Source organism: Poecilia reticulata, chromosome 7 (assembly GCF_904066995.2).
Source record: "Poecilia reticulata chromosome 7, P_reticulata-male-v2, whole genome shotgun sequence".
Taxonomy (NCBI): Eukaryota; Metazoa; Chordata; class Actinopteri; order Cyprinodontiformes; family Poeciliidae; genus Poecilia; species Poecilia reticulata.
Genome location: NC_088836.1, coordinates 19,127,085 through 19,144,281, shown reverse-complemented (window position 1 = coordinate 19,144,281; position 17,197 = coordinate 19,127,085). Strand labels below are relative to the sequence as shown.

General features: G+C 38.2%; 2 protein-coding genes across 9 annotated transcripts in view; one reads left to right on the top strand and one right to left on the bottom strand.

Moving 5' to 3' along the window:
• The window catches only part of LOC103467457 (cyclin-dependent kinase 17-like), a 47,181-nt gene extending 34,211 nt beyond the window's left edge, over positions 1-12,970 (top strand). For 5 of the 8 annotated variants that reach the window (XM_081609064.1, XM_008413856.3, XM_008413852.3 and 2 more), the window contains 13 exons: positions 4,583-4,639; positions 4,728-4,842; positions 4,990-5,084; positions 5,168-5,230; positions 5,596-5,719; positions 6,373-6,493; positions 7,008-7,105; positions 7,208-7,313; positions 7,431-7,473; positions 7,563-7,653; positions 7,737-7,814; positions 8,535-8,656; positions 10,660-12,970. In XM_081609064.1, the coding sequence (XP_081465190.1) occupies positions 4,583-4,639; positions 4,728-4,842; positions 4,990-5,084; positions 5,168-5,230; positions 5,596-5,719; positions 6,373-6,493; positions 7,008-7,105; positions 7,208-7,313; positions 7,431-7,473; positions 7,563-7,653; positions 7,737-7,814; positions 8,535-8,638 (1,095 nt within the window). In that variant the 3' untranslated portion in view covers positions 8,639-8,656; positions 10,660-12,970. Of the gene's footprint in view, positions 1-4,582; positions 4,640-4,727; positions 4,843-4,989; positions 5,085-5,167; positions 5,231-5,595; positions 5,720-6,372; positions 6,494-7,007; positions 7,106-7,207; positions 7,314-7,430; positions 7,474-7,562; positions 7,654-7,736; positions 7,815-8,534; positions 8,657-9,077; positions 9,125-10,659 lie in introns of all 8 variants that reach the window. The other 3 variants (XM_008413858.3, XM_008413853.3, XM_081609063.1) reach the window with 2 other exon arrangements.
• Positions 12,971-13,955: 985 nt separating this feature from the next.
• On the bottom strand, positions 13,956-17,112 carry parapinopsina (parapinopsin a). The gene is given in 6 exon segments (XM_008414696.3): positions 13,956-14,338; positions 14,423-14,665; positions 14,747-14,902; positions 14,905-14,989; positions 15,077-15,167; positions 16,067-17,112. Coding segments are annotated over 6 exon segments (1,029 nt in total). The 5' UTR covers positions 16,395-17,112; the 3' UTR covers positions 13,956-14,212.
• Between the last annotated feature and the right edge of the window lie 85 nt (positions 17,113-17,197).

Here is a 17,197-nt window from a genome sequence, read left to right as displayed (position 1 = left end):
GGAAATTAAAGCAAGATGAGCTATCCAGGGCTTTGTGAGCCGCTGTAACGGTTGATTAATGGTATTGTACTCTAACCACAGAGAGCCAGCAGAGAGGCTCAGCCCAGTTTCGAACACACACTGAGTTATGCTACAGGATGTACAATGCCTCAGCAGGGGGAAGAATGAGATATTCTGCATTATGTATCGAGGACAAGAGCATTGTGGGTATGAAGGGAGGGGTGATGGGGAGGGGAGGAGATCACAGAGCAAGGGATGATGGGAAGAATAGAAAAATCATTATTCACATGCAAAATGTTCATATACGTTTGACTTTTTATCCCTTTAATACTCATCTTGGTTCTTCTATTAGATAATGTTTCTGCCGTCTTCCATTTTCAGGTGTGCCTTCCTCGCTGCTCTGGGTTTCACTCACCCAGTTCGTCGCACATTTGCTGTATTTGAAATCAAATTTAGCTTGCTCCACCGATACGCATCTTCAAACCAGATTACCAAATGCCTTGAAATTCGAGATGATTTGACCTCCATCGATCATATATTTGCTGTAATTATTGAACAGGGCCACTACACTGCCTCATACTCCCTCCTTTAAGCGGTTTGCAGCTTTTCTGCAGGACTCTTGCAAAGATGAAAGCAAAGAACAGTTGCTCAGAGGTCTGCAGGAAAATAGAAGGTGAAAAGTTGAAACAGAGAAAGATTGTAGTCGCAGTAGTTTGCTGTAAAATTAGGCCGTGTGGATGTGGAGTTTTTTTGGGTCTGTCGACCTGTGTGTGTAGCTGTGGATCCTCTGGGTTGTTAAATGTATGTGATGTAATAGATCAATCAATAATTCAGCAGCAGTGTCAGACTCATCTGTCGCAGCTCCTTTCCTGAATAGGATTTCACTCCAGGACACCTTGAAGTGAGCCACTGAGTGAAGATAAGAAGAAACAAAATACAGCAAGGGGATGAGAAGGTTAATAATGGCCTTACAAACAGAAGGTCTCTGGTTAGAAAAGTTTTATCCACTGCTGATCGTATGCTATGTCCTTGGAAAGCTGGATCACAGATAGATTTATGTAAATATGGCTTTTTATTGTAACATTTTACACGTTTCTGCATATGAATTCTTTTTTCATTTTTTCTTTTTCTTTTTTTTTTTTTTTTTACATATACAAATACTCCAGCTAAATCAAGCCTATATTCTGTTTTGAAGAACCGGTGTGTTTTGCTGTGGGCTGCTGGTGTGTTTGCCACTTGTTACCATAACATAGACGGCATGTGTCTGGTGTCACATAGCAGATACCCTTATTTGAAACCTTTATTTTGATCACCGAGCCTTCTCCTGTGTAATGCAAGTGAATTTGGTTGGTATCAGTTTTCGGTCATAGTTGTTGCCCGTAGATAATCAATAATTTAAAGCAGGGCATTGAGATTACACGATGCTGTGCGATAACCTGGTGTTTTATGTCAAAGCGCTACATTTCCACAGCCACAGCAACTGGTTAATGTGAAAAGCATTTTAAAAAATCATGTTTCATTAGTGTATTTGATCTCACAATGAAGATTATTAGAAAAAACAATAGCCATTTTTATTTCATCGAATGTAAACAGTCTGCCAGTAAAATACAATTTTACACAATGAAGTTGTAGGTTGGATTGAAAAGCTTATTTCTTATTTCTAAAACTGTTCTGTAGTATTATGGGGGTTTGCAACTTGTTTATAGAAATGTTCTGACGTGATCTGGGCTCGTCATGTTAATAAAAGGGCTTTTCTTTACTCTCGCCTCTCATTGCCATCCTCCACTTCTCTTTGCAGAAAGCCGTCATTTTCTCTCTCCCACTCAAACACTCTCCATCCATCTCTCTCACAGCATTGAGCTTTCTTACAAGCAGTGCATAAAAGAACCGTAATTGCAAATGAAATGTTGTTGAAGTAATGGAGTTTTCTTCTCAGTACACATTTTCGTCAGAGCTGCAGACGTTTCAGCTCTGGCGTTTTCTGCTTGAGGTTCCTCTCTGTACATCAGCTTCCACTGTCCCTGCACAGACTCATGCAACGCTCATGCTCATATTGTCCCGTTAGTTTAATTTTGTCTCTAAAACTTGTTCTGACCTAGTTCTGCTGAGTAAGCTCACTGAAGCGTTAGGAAAGAAATGAACCCGATGCCATCGAAAGCATATGCAAGCAAGTGCTCACTCACTCACTCACTCACTCACTCACTCACTCACTCACTCACTCACTCACTCACTCACTCACTCACTCACTCACTCACTCACTCACTCACTCACTCACTCACTCACTCACTCACTCACTCACTCACTCACTCACTCACTCACTCACTCACTCACTCACTGCTTGCAAGTGCACAAAGCATTAAGTACTCAGATGGCAGACCATTTGAAGAAAGTAGGTTTGATGCAAAAAGCTTAGCCTGTCTTGTTTTTAGGGATTCTTGAAGTAGACAAGAGCCATTAAGGATTTTTAAATTACTATTTCTTGTAGTATAGGATTGAAATAGGGTTAGACTGAGACAACGTGGTATTAATGTCTGTTTTTTTCCTTAGAGGTTGAATTTTACTCATGAAAATGACTCTCATCCAGAAGGAGAGTCACTAACTTACATTAGAGCTTGAAGTATGTCTAATTCATAATCCATAGAGTTTTATATGAAGTCGACCCACCCAGTGCACCTGAAAACACCTTCCAGCTCTTCTGGGAAACCTTTCCACAAGGTTTATTAGCGTGTTTATAAACCTCCTCCTGCTGTCGGAGAAGGTCTGGCTCAGAGCCGACGCTGTAATTTAGCCCGAAGATCTTCTAGTTGAAGTCAAGACTTTTTACAGACCGGTCAAGCAGTTCCACACCAAATTTTCTTATGTATAACTTTATAGACCTTGTTTTGTGCATTGATGCACAATGGAATTATATTTGGGGCGGATACCAAGACATAGGTTAACAAAGTCACAGTCATTGCCAACAGGTACAAAAGAACTATATTCTATTGCATATTTGATTAAATTAGCTAAGTTATGCACAGCAGTATGCACTAATCCCAATCATTTGTTTTGTTCTGTTCCTGTTTCTGAACTTGCTAAAATGTTGGCACTCCCCTTACAGAGATCACATGCTTCATCAGCTAAGTTGGTCAATGGATATCCCTCCCCCCTGCTTAAGTACAAATGCATGCACTGACCTGGCATTCACATGCATGCTATGATGGGATAGTGGGGTTTGTTGCACAAACAATTAAAACATGGTTGAAATATGTTTGACAGAGACAAGTAAACAAGAGGCAGAAGGATACACCCTGACAGGCCTGTGGCTGTCACGGCTTGACATAGCCTTTTCTATTAATAATTCATGCCCTGGAAACCCGGGGGTGACATACAGCGAGAGTTGAACCTGTTGGATATTAACTCAAGACAGGATTCATCCAGAGTTTACTCTGATGGAGAAAATACTCTCAATAGAAATGGTTTAAAAACCTACGGTAACTATTTTCACATATTTGTCTCTATTTAGTCTAATTACTTTAAGTAGAAGGCTGAGAATATATATGTTACAATAAATAATTACACTCATCAGAATTTTTTTTAGGTATACCTGTTCAATTGCTTGTTCATACAAATAGTAAATCAGCTAGTCAAATGTCTTTAAGACCTACAGTTGGTAAAGATGATTTGCTGAAGTTCAAGTTGAGCATCAGAATGGTGAAGAAAGGGAATTAAAGAGACATTGAAAGTGACAAAGTTGATGGTACCTCACAGGCTGACGATTTCCTGAGACTTTCACGCTCAACCAGAATGGCATCAGCAGTTCTGTGGACAATAACAAATTGGAAAACTGTCTTTTCTGATGAGTTTTGATTTTAGTGGTGACATTCAGGTGGTAGGGCAATAATGTTTTGTACATATGAAAGCATCCTATTTTGTATTCAGGCTTGCAATGTGGAGAAGATATTTTGTTGGCACACTTTGTCTGGTTATTGAAAGCTAATTACATTTTAAATGACACAACTTACCTGAGCTACTGATCATGTTCATCATTTTTATGACAACCGTATACTCGTCTTTTGATTGTAGCAGGTCAATGCACTATGTAATGAATCCAAAGTCATTCCAAACTGGTGCCGTGAACATATCAGTGTTCCCAATGGCCAGCATAGTTACCAGATTTTATCTATGCCATGAAGAATTAGGGCAGTTTTTGTGCAACATAGGGTTTCAGTTGAGTACGTGGAAAGTTTACCTGACAAAGTTGTCACTGAGTGTTTATTTTTCTTGACAAAAATGGCTTAACTTTATGAAGATTTGTGTTGATGGCAGGTCTTGTAGACATTGCACTTTTAATTAGGCACAAAGGTACCTATGTATTAAAACTGGGCTTATTGACTCAGATTCTTCCCAGACATAGCTGGATTTTACTTCCAATAACCATGACACAGAGGATTTCAAGAGACAATTAACGTAATGAACTGCTAAAGGCTTGCTTTACCTGCATATAAGACGCATGGAAAACAGATCCAAACTGGCACAGTGACAGCGTGACAAGATCCAGTGAATCAGCCTGACTTAACCCATCTTTTCTGTCCTCCCGTAGTCTGAAATTGGCTTTGGGAAACTTGAGACGTACATCAAACTGGACAAGCTGGGCGAGGTTAGATCAATAATGAAAATGAGTTCAATCGATATTCAGCTCTCAGATTTTAGATTTACAAATGCACTCGCGCTTTCCATGTGTGCAGGGCACCTACGCTACAGTGTTTAAAGGCCGAAGCAAACTGACAGACAATTTGGTAGCTCTGAAAGAGATACGCCTGGAGCATGAGGAAGGAGCACCCTGCACCGCCATAAGAGAAGGTACTGCACTCCAATCAAAACATTCATGCTACCCCTAACATAAACGTAACACAATACATGTTAAGAAGAAGAAGAAGAATTGACTTAATTGTTGTAAAAGCGATGTCAGTGTAAGTTCTTATGGCTCATTTTGTTTCTTCTTTTAAGTGTCTCTGCTGAAAGACTTGAAACACGCCAATATTGTCACCCTCCATGACATCATCCACACTGACAAGTGCCTCACTCTGGTGTTTGAGTATCTGGTAGGTACCTACTAAACCGCATAGAGTGTTTTACGGACAGCGATGTTCATAACCTTAATGCGTCTTCCTGCCACCTTTAACAGGAAAAAGATCTCAAGCAATATATGGATGACTGTGGGAGCATCATGAGTATTCACAACGTCAAGGTAGCTTCCAGGTTTTGGGTACATAAAAGCATTATTTAAAAAGGAAAACCCATTTCTATTACTGAAGGAAGAGAGCTTCCTTTTTTGTCTGAGGAAGAAATGGGTCAAAAATGCTCGCACGGGTTTTCCATTATAATGAAAATCAGGGAACTAATACAGTGAATAAATTAGGATTCTTAATTAATGTGATTAAAGTGTACTTTAATTATTAATTGCTTCTTTATTATTCTATTGCAGTTATACCTAGTGGTATATATTGTTTTAATGGAAGTATTTTAGGTTACGAAGGGGAGAATGATATCTCCGCTCATACTGCCTAGTTTTTGTAGCTACATTAAGTCATATACTCCTTTTGCCTCTTTCAGATCTTCTTATTCCAGCTTCTAAGAGGTCTAGCCTACTGCCACAGAAGGAAGGTTCTCCACAGAGACCTCAAACCCCAGAACTTGCTCATCAACGAGAAAGGAGAGCTCAAGCTGGCAGATTTTGGTAAGGCATCATTTATCTGTCTACAAGCAGAATGTGGTCTGTCGCTCTTTGAACTCACTGAACTTTTACTTGAAAAAAACACACACACACACACACACACACACAAAAAATCCTCAAATAAAGCTTGAGGATTCAACATTTAAATTTGTTGAATTCCCAGACGTAATTACAATGTTTTTACTTAAGAAAAAAACACTTTTCCCTTGGTTATGCTGTTATGTGACTGAATGTCATAAACTTCCTTTGAATCAGAACAAATAACCCTTTATTAGTACTAAAGAAAATGTATTTTGTTGTGTTTCGTTGTCGCAAGAGTTTGAAGACTAACAATGAGACTATTATTGTGAAACCCACAATTTTTGCTTCTTAAATTGAGACTATTTCTCAGACCCAATAGCCTACTACAGTATGCTCACCTCCTCCACATTCAGAATGAACTGGTTGTAGAAATCTACCCAACACTGCCCCCCTCTGGTAAAACATGGAAGGTGACACACTGACTTAAAATTTGTTGAAACTAATTTCCAAACACTTCAAATTTAAAACATATTCATGTATTCATAAGTGTATATAAAGGTCAATAATTTTTTTAAACAATATTGTTTTTGTAAGTTGTGAAAATATTTTATGAAAGAAATTGTGTTTCCATTTAGGTTTGGCTCGGGCCAAGTCTGTCCCCACAAAGACGTACTCAAATGAAGTTGTGACGTTATGGTACCGACCCCCAGATGTTCTCCTGGGCTCGACTGAGTACTCCACACCCATTGATATGTGGTGAGAAAACATATCAGCTCAACAAATACTGAGATATTTACTGTTTGTTTTTAGTCTATACTTTTTTCTCTATTGCAGATAATTTTCAAGACTTTAAAAGTTGAAAAGTAGTCAGAAAAAGAACATGCTATTGTTTACTTTTCCTTTCTCTCGGCTGCGTTATTAGTTTCAAGGTGATAGGTACTGTAAATTGCGGTTCCATTACACTAAAATTTTCAAATGATCAGATGTTTTCTGCACATGTAGACATACTTGGTGTGAAAATCTATTACTCTTCCTGTTGGTGTTCATCTGTATCAGTTTTATTTTCCCAGAGGCTGCACTGTTGAGATGCATAGTGTTTGCTAATAGATAAAGCTTACAATAGTATCAAAATGTCATGCTCTACAGTTAGCTGTATTATGTAAGATTCATAAGGCTTTGTATTAAAGCCTATTTCTCTCACCTAACATTTTAATGCGTTCCTTGCATGCTCTAATTCTTACCTGAACCATATTTTATCTTACTCTTCCAGGGGTGTTGGCTGCATCTTCTATGAAATGATCACAGGCAGACCTCTGTTCCCTGGATCGACTGTGGAGGATGAACTGCACCTCATATTTCGTATTCTTGGTGGGAAATCCATCAGATCCGGATGTTTTTTTGGGTTTTTTTTGCCTCGTCATTTTATGTTTTTGATGCTGATTGTTGACTATTATTTTTTCCCTCCAATAGGTACTCCCACAGAAGCGACATGGCCCGGAATAACGACAAGTGAACAGTTTAAAACGTACAATTTCCCCCGCTACCATGCTGAACCCATTGTCAACCACGCACCCAGGTACTCTGACTAATACAGCCTGTGTACTTCATGTTAAAGTTCTTGTGATATGAAAAGATGAAGTATTAGATTTGTTTGAAAGGATTTTTGGCAGATTTTCTTCTCTCTCTGCCACAGGATAGACAGCGATGGTCTTGACTTGCTCTTAAAGCTCTTACAGGTGAAGTACCTTTCTTTTTATTAATGAAGGCGAGGCACTCTAAGAAAAGTAAGGATAAATAATTAGCATCCCTGTCTCTTTATCGCCAGTTTGAAGCAAAGAATCGTGTGTCAGCTGAGGAGGCACTAAGACACCCATATTTCAGAACTCTGGGAGAGCACGTTCAATCGTTGCCTGACAGTGAGTGCTAATATTATGAACTGAATATTCGCCTTTCAACAAAAACTGTCTCGTCACGCTTTCCTGTGTCTTTGTGTTTTTAGCTGCTTCCATCTTCTCCATAAAAGGCATCCAGCTGCATAAAGATCCAGGGAAGAGGTCCTCACTTCACCCAGAATCAAGTAAGTCCCCGATAACAAACAGAGGAAGGAAAGACCAACATTTAGGACACCTTTGCTTAACTAGGACAACAGGACTTGTTCCCTGTCTCTCTCCTCTTTGCTTTCCTTTTTCTCTGTAAGCGTTGCCTTTATGTTGTGTGTCATAACACTCTGTGGTCTTGTCACAAAACAGTTCTTCTTCATAAGGTCCAACCTCTAAAACCCTAAATATCAATATTTATCAATCATAAAGAGGTACAAAATGTATAGTAAACATTGGCTTTCTGAAATTTTGACTGACTGTCAGTAACTGTAAAGGCTTGTTACATAACCTCAGCTGGACTTTCTTCATTAATCTTTCAAACACAGTTTTTGCTATGCACATTAGCAATTCAGTTTTATATGTATGGCATTTTAGTCATCTTTAGTTTCTAAATTTGGTTCAAAACCTAGCAAAAACATAAAACGCCAATAATAGATACTGTTTTAACGGTTCCAACATTTTTCTAGTGTTCCTGTCTTTTAGTCTCAGTCTGTGTTTGCACATCTTGTTTTACCTTTTGTTGTCTTTTTGTCCTGTTCAAGTAAACCGTCTTTTCTCTTTGGTGCCCATGCGCTCTTCTTCTGCTCTGCTCATCTTTGCCTTAATCCTTTCTCTAACCTCCCCTGTGTTCCCGCCTTAAACTCCTCCATAACACCTCAATATTCCCAACCTTCCCCGTTCCCTGACCCTTAAAAAAGCGGTGGCCCATAAGCTAGGCTCTGCACCCTCGCAGTACTTCCAGAGAGAGGCAGCCAATCCCAGGGCTCAGAGTCACAATCTCTCCTCCACTTCCACTGGCTGACTGGGCCCTAACAATCTGGTAAATACTGTCTCTTCCTCTCAGACTGTCTTCTATTCACTTATCCTTCTCCTGTTGCTGTTTGGCATTTCTTCTTCTTTCAGCATCTTGTCTTTGTTGCAAACTGACTTTATGTGCACCTTACACCACACTACATTACTGTTTCCTCATCACGTCTTATTCCATTCTCTGAGATGTTTGTCACCTTGAGGTTTCACCGTTTTAATTGTTTTCTTGAAAGAGGTTTTTCTCTGCTGTTTTATATCCCTTCTCTCATCTACTGTATCTTGCCACACTTTTAAGCCCTGAACCTAGAAGCGTCATCTCAGTTTCCTTTTTCTTAGTGAGCCACTTGGCAGTGCTTATTTCGGGATTCGGTAAAGCTGTGGTACAAAATTAGTAATCAGAAATCTGGTTATTGCTTGACTGTTTTCATTTGCAGTCCTGTTTAGGTTTCTTCAGCGGGAGAATTAGCATTTTCATGAGTCTGTAAGTTTAGGTTTTATGAAGAGTGGATTTGTTTTTTGTCTTTATTAGCATGGAAATGTGTGTTTTGATGTTTTATTGTTGCGTTTTGCAAGCGCTGGTAAGTATGGACAACTGTTAGAGAAACTCTATGACACAAATAACAGAGGGAGTTTTCTTTGCTGTGGTTGAAATGCATGTACACTTAGTACAAGGCCTTGCAAAAGTGAGCATACCCATTGAGCTTCTCCACATTTTTTCACACTAAAACCACAAATTTCAAAGTTGTTATATTGGGATTCTATATGTGCAACATAAAGCAAAGTCAACAATGGCTTCTTAACTTTTATATAATCCAGATTTTTTTCCCAAATGATCACCTACCCACCTTTAAAAAAGGTTGAGCAAATTCAAGTAGGTTAAAAACTGACAGAAAGTCTAGTGTTTAAAGGAAGTTGACACTATTACAGTTATTTTATAACTAAAATGTTTAACGAACAGAAGTACAAAGAAACCAGTTTGTAAGGTACACTTAATCCGGAGAAACCAATCAATATAGTTACCAATGGTTGTTGACAATATTCTGCATATAAGTTCATTCATTTAGTATTTATGATTTGGATGACAGCGATTTACTTTTATAGTATAAAATGACTATTTTATTAACCCAGCATTGATAGTTATACGTTTACTATGTACGAAACTGACGTAATCCATTTCTAGAAAGTATTTGTAAATTATTCATTCACATATATTTCTTTTTTACCATGTCACTTTATTGTTTTGAAAGACTAAGCTTATTTTTTTTTACCACCTAAACTGAAAAGAGCAAAAAAAACAGACCACTGTGCTGATGTAGCTTTCAACTTTAGGAAAATGTTCCATTCTTACACTCAAATTTGATATTAAGTTTCTTTTCATATGGGGTTAGTACATGGTGTCCTATTGGTGCAGTTGTTGGCCTAACAGCATGACTCCAGTTCTCTTCTTTTTAAAGTTAAGCATCATCTGCAGAGAAATAGAGTAGAAAGTAAACCTGACAATTATTAACAAAACGTGGCAACAGTTCCAATAAAACAAAACGGTTCACGAGTTATGTGGTACCCCCAAGTGAAGATTAGCAGATGCGGAAAAAGAAAACTTTTACTGAATGTGTACCTGAAAAATTGCAGCAATTACTGGTTCAGTTTAATGATTACTTACATTTAGATACAACGTGAATTATGTGTCTCTATTGTAGTGTAATATATGAGGGCTGTCTGGGAAAATACAAATTGTAAATTAAAAACTGGAACTGGGAAATTAAATCATTACTTAAATCAGCCTAACTGACGTTCCAGTGAAGCTTAAAAATGCAAAATCATTGGAATGATTTGCTAAATCAACTGATTGATAAAATCATTTGTTTGAACATGTAACCAAGCAATTGTTGCAGTCTTGCATGTCATGCAGTGGTGTTACTCCTGGCTTCTTAAAGGGAAATTTGCAAACATTTGTTTTCAGAAATGAATCCAAACTCTCTTTCTTCCTCTTTCTCTCTCTCTTTCTCTCCCTCTCAGGCCAGGGGAAGAACAGGAGGCAGAGTGTGTTGTTTTAGTGTTGGCGGGGAGGTGAGATGCAGAGGGAAGTGACACGTGGAGCTGTCTCATCGAGACGAACATTTACCAATGTTCCACCACACACAAAGTGAAGGAGCGACGCACACCCTGCCACACATAGTCATACACTCTTACCAGAGGAAAACAAAGACAAACACACGCACATTCACATTCATGCAAGAAATGTGACAATAAAATCACACGAATCCATGGCTGAAGAATTTTGACTTATAGATAAAAGACTCCATTCAACCCTAAAGATGAAAAATAATAAAGAAATAAAAAGTGAAGCCGGAAGAAAAGTGGGAGAATATATTTTTTTCTCCTTGCTGCTACTACCACTGCTGTCCAGAAGAGGGCAGCGTTATGATGTGAGCTGACTCAGATTTGAAACGGAACTTGCTGTATCAGTGAGCTGTGAGGAAGAAGGAGTCAAAGTGAACACGAATCAAAGGCAAAGAGAGTAAGAGGTGTGCACTCATATTTTCTGCCCGAATTATTGCTGTACATAGATTGATTAAGCTGTAGACCTCTTGCTTTTTTTTCATAGCACACCTCAGCCTGAATCCAAACTCTAAAGCATTGCACCTCAACCCTAAACCTTTGCTCAACTCCTTAAATGATGTTTCTCTGTCTTTTTTTTTTTTATACATCTCTCTTAAACACACACTGACTCACACTAATGGCTCGCTTGAAAATGGAGAGTGTGTAGATAATTGGAGTTTACAGAGATAAACATTTGCACCTTATTGCCCAGCAGAGGTCAGGGCGGCTGTCTTTCTGTTACCTCATCAGTCACTCCAGCAGAGTAGGATGCCAAGTACACGACTGAACAAGAATCAATTGAGAAACCAAAAATGAGCCCATTGAAACGATAGGACATGGATAAGATGTGTGGTTTTTTTTTTTTTGCACTACTTCAGTACTTTATATTTGAAAAACTTTGCATTCCTGCAATGCTGTAAACAAAAAAACAAACAAAAAAACACTACACTGCAGGATGCTGTTGATCTGTTTCTTTGAGAAGGATAACACTGAAGAGGTAAAGGAAGTGTACAAATCCTCACCTGCTGATTCCGAGACACCTCCCTCCCTCGTCCTTTTTGCCTTGACTGAGAAGTTATTCGTCGTCTCATGTGCAGGTGTTAGTGTTAAACTGTCCTCTTTTTATCTGATTTTACCTCTAACTCATGAGTAGACCCTTAAAAAAACTATCTTTTGTCAAACCTTATGTGCTGTTTTTTTTTTTTTTATAAATCTGTATATATGATCATGAGATTTACTTTTTCAGAAGAAGCAATGATTATTCCAGGATGCTGTTCTCAGTCTTAACAGTGGGTGATAAGCTGGGGACATGTTGCACATTCCTTGAGCTCAGGACTTTTTGCTCGTGTTTATTCTGTGGATGCTGTGAGGTGCAGGTGATCGCGTGTTTCCCCAGTAGAGCAAATCATGGTCCGAAGTCCTTTTGCGATGCTGGTTTAAACTGTATGTAAAGAATTTCAGTCTGTGTTGTCACTCATTCTCTGTTAGATCCACTGTAACGTTGCTGTTCAGAGACTACCTTACATTGCGTCCTTCTCCCGTCATCTTTCTCAGCATGTTTCCGTATTAAACACACGTTTTTATGTTGGTATGTGGAGTAGCTGCCGCAGGACGTGTTGCATGGGAAATGATTTTATCACATGAATATTACACCCTACAACACATAGAGTGAACCAGAAGACTGTACCAAAAACATCGCAAAGACAATGACAACACAGTGTAAGAATGTGAAGAGAGGTTATACAACAAACCTAAGTCAGCTGAGACACAGTATTTAGGCACTCAGACATGCAGCGTCCTCCGTATGTCCTGCCACGCCCTTGTAAAAAGATTGGAATAGCAAAATCAATTGGGGAAAAAAAAGATTAAAATACAGCAAAAAATGTATATTTCTATTGCAGTGAACTAATCTGAAGTGCATTTGAAGTCGTAGAACAATGATTTAATTTTAACATATTCATTCAGCAGAAAAAAACGTAATTTATGTTTACTCTTTTTTTTTACAAAATTAATAACTATTCCAATTAATTAATTGTAACCAAAGTTATTTTGAGTTTAGATGTTAACCTAAACACAGCAACAACTTTCAATTTTTTATTTAATTTTGAAACTTTCTGTTATGGCTTTGTATGTGTAAGTCATAAAATATATAGTTAGAGCAACAATTAAAAAGATAAAAACAACTGAAACAGACTAACAAGAACCCAAGTTAATTTTGTTACCATGGACATTAAGGGAGGTAAAAAAAAAAAAGGAAAATCTACAAATCATTGTTAGGGAACTTCTGCAGAATTTTCTATGTGAGATTATGTCACTGCAATAAAAATAAAAAAAAGTTATTTGAATCATTTTAGTTCCTCCATACTTTTTACTTGGTGTGCCAGTAAGTGTGGAGGGCACTGCACTGTTCATTCATCCATTTTGGTATTACAGGCTGCCAGAACCTGGACGGCCAACGTCGCTCCTCCCAAGCACCAGGTGTTCAAGCACACAACTGTTTTTACACACCAGTTAGCTGACTTGTCAACTTGTACTGTATCTGTCAGAAGGCCTGAGTTTCATCTGCTTCGGACACTGACCTTGGGTCGTTTCTGCATTTTCTCTGAAATGGATTTAGAACAAAGTCAAGCGATCCCATGCCCTTGCCTGTTGTAAGGACTACTTATTTTCCTAGAGTGTGACAGTATGTAGCATGTACATAGATGATCCTTCACTCTGTATATATATAGAAATGTACAGGTTTGATACAGCTATTCACATTCTAGATTTTTTTCCCTTTTTTTTGCTTTCTTTAATAAAAGTCCTAGCAATATTTCTGTAATCAATAAAAAGCCATGGAAATTGTTCGATTGCACATGTGTTTATTTGAGAAGGTGGCATGACTTTCTGATCAAACCGTAATACTTGACGATAAATATATGTGATTTGATTTTCCAGCTCAACACCCTGAATCGGTCATAAAAATATGACAAAGTTATGTAAGGAAATGACATATATTTAATTGTCCACTTCCAAATAAGACGGTACCCATCGTGCTTTTAATTTATTAAATTTAAGTTTACGACTCGACTCCTCTTCTCCTTTTCTCAAGTAAATCTGCTGCAAGGCAACCAGGCCCTCCGTGTTATTTGTTCAAGCTGGCAGCACTCTATATCCATAACAACAGCTAATAGTGATGGTAATTTAACAAGAAATTTTACAAAACACAGAAACAGTGGACAATAAATTTAATTCATCATATCACAAATAATAAAGTACAGATAAACAAATAGAGTGAAAAGCGAGCTAATGGTAAATATTTTAAAACTTAATATAGTATGAACTCATGGAAACAACTGGTTGGTTTCTTTTCACAGTTTTTGTACATTTTTTTTAACAATATATCACTCTGACATCTGGTGGCAGTGTGTAACTGTATAACTCACTATTTAAACCAATCCTTCTAAAAGTCTTTTTATTCTTTTGAAGATTATTCCAGAACAACCTTGTTGCTTTTATTTACTGAAGCTACGGTGGTGGTAGCACCAGATATCTGGGCTTCAGAGGGCCACGGGCTCCATCCACACAGAAGAGCAGGAGCGACATGGCTCCGAAACTGAAAGACACACACCTCTTGGTTAACAGTTTGCTGCATTGTGTTTGCTTGTGTGTGTGCAGATAAATAGTGATGAAGCCTTACCTGTCTGTTCATGAAAATATAGATGATGGGGTTGTAGACAGTGCTGCTCTTGGCTAAATAAACAGGTATGGTGGCAATGACAGGGTCTATATAAAGACTGGAGTCCATGATTACAGCCAGGGCCATTGCTGCGTAAGGCAGCCATGTGACCAGGAAGGCCAGAACCATCACCACAACCATGCGTGCAACCTGCCTCTCTGCACAGTCAGTCCTCTTGCTCTCAGAAGTTTGCAGCTTGGTGACCTGTGGAACCGCACAGAGGATTTTACTGTGACAGAACAGGCAGCGTGCAAAAGAAGTGCATTCAGAACGGGCACTGATCACCTGGTGAAGGGTCCATAAAAGTCTGGAGTAGGACACTATGATTGTGGAGAAAGGCACCGCAAAACACAGAGAGAAGTAGATAACGATGTAGGACATGTCAGCAGCATCGCGGCTGTACCAGTTTGGTGCGCAGGAAATTTGAACTCCTTCCAGGACAGGTCATAACTCCCCCACCCAAACAGAGGCGGGGTGTTCCACACAAACGACCAAACCCAGGAGAGGACCACGCCTGCGACTGCATGCCTGTGGACCAGATGAGCAGCATGTTGAAGGAAACATTGTTGTAGTTTTTACAGAGTTAGTCTGCTAAAAGATGGTGGTACATTTCACCTGGTCTGGAAAAGAACAGCCCCCATGGGATTACACACCACGATGTAACGTTCAACAGAAATGACAGCTACTGTACAAAGACCTGAGATACCTGTGAGAAAAGACATGTTAGAACTTTACTTTGAATTTATAATAATTGATACAAAAGGATTCTGTTATTCTTATTAAGCTAAATAAGCTGTTCTTAAATTCTAATCATTCAAAAATATATTTCAGTCATCATCTTTATTGGTTTATTCCAAATATCTACCAGATGCAATCAATAAATACTAATGAGGCTCTTTGAAAAACTGTTTATTTTATATGCTAAACCCTGTGGTGTTAGTGTTGGTAACGTAATTTTTTTTTTTTGTTTTGTTTTTTGTCTCGGTTTCGATTCTCTTTTCAGATACTGGTACCATCTTTAGAGGTGCAATTTTTTTTCTGTCTTTCTTTTGACTAACCATCTCAGTATTATTCCATTTAAATTCTGAAGCAGTGGAAATGATCTACATTTTCAACAGAAACTAGATTAATCGAGGAACCAGAACTGTATAAAAAGCAGCACTGATGCCTGGATGACTGCTTACGTCTTAATTTTCTATAATAGCACCAAGTAGTGGCAGTAAAGATCAGAGCACCAACAACTGTCTTCACATCTTTAAAAATGTTCAGCTTTTACAAATGTATTTATCTGTAAAAAAAAAAAAAATTAATCCTACATCATTGATTTATTTATTTGATAAAATTGTTTTATTGTTAGAAAGATAATAATTGTGGGTTTGCTATATAAAACAATATGCTGCAACTTGACATCTGATATAACAGATTACACACATTATGATGCTCCGCCTTTGCTGAGTAGTAAATTTGGAGTACAAGACAAAATGAAGAGCAGGAAGTTTATTTATCAAAATGTGCGGTTCAAATGAAGGATTCATGTAAAAAGCAAATCAACCTTAAAGGCTGCAGTTTGATTTTAGGATTTAAAATAAAGGAGAACTGACTCACCAAAAAAGGAAACAGCAAAGCCCCCAAGGATGCAGCCCGACCGACCCAGGCTGAAGCGTCCCATGATACTGTTGAAAGTGGTGGGCAGGCCTCCGAACACAGCACAGCCCAGATCGCATACAGCAAGGTTAACCAGGGCATAGCTCAGCGGCTGCCTTAACTTTCGGTGTCTCACCGTCAGCACAATCACGAGGATGTTGAAGATGATCCCCGTCAAGGAGAACACACCCATGATCATGGCCAGTATTGTGTATCCCCTTTGAGACAGGAGGTCTGTGTGGGTTAAACTGTTAGATGAGATGTTTCCAGTGAGGGTAACTTGCTCCATTTTTAAACCCAATGTTTCAATTGGGTGATGAACTCCACAGTGGAAAAAAAAGCAGATAAATGCAGCTCAAATCCAGAACTTCCAAGTTGTGATTTTATTTATTTTTTTATCAAGCAGGTTCTCAAAACATGACAACAGAAGAAACAACAGCATCTGCTCGTTATTTGTTACACCATCTTCCACAAGACGGGTGATCTGGAACAGAAAAGACACTGAAATACAGCTGCTTTAATAAGATAATCTCTAATTCTTGCTGATTAAATCTGTAAATCCAGATTATAAAGATAATGCTAATCATATCCTCTTAGACTGCACTTTCCATTATTGCTGAGTTTGATGACAATAACAGCTTGCAAGAAAATTATGCAAAGGTTTGGTTTTGATAATTTGCTGTTTTTTCCAAACCATTGTTTTTTTTTTATTTTAACTTTATCAACCCTGGAAAATCTAATAGAAACATATGAGAGAATACAAAACATTTATAGGTCAATGTTATAATTAACCTATTATAATTATAATTATAATTTATCTTCTGTTTTCACCTTTGTGTCCAAACAAACATGTTTCAATGAATGGGTAGCTAAAATCTGACATACAGACAAGAATTTAAACCATGCATAGTTAAATAATATGCTCTTTCCGTGAGTTATTAGGTTTCTGTGCTTTAAGAATAACTATCATTACATATTTTTAACAACTTTTTACATTATTTTCGTATGGTAATTTATAGCTGATTGGGACTGAGAATCTTTGATCATGTCTGAGCTACAAACATGGAAAACACAGACCTGGAAATTCTCTTG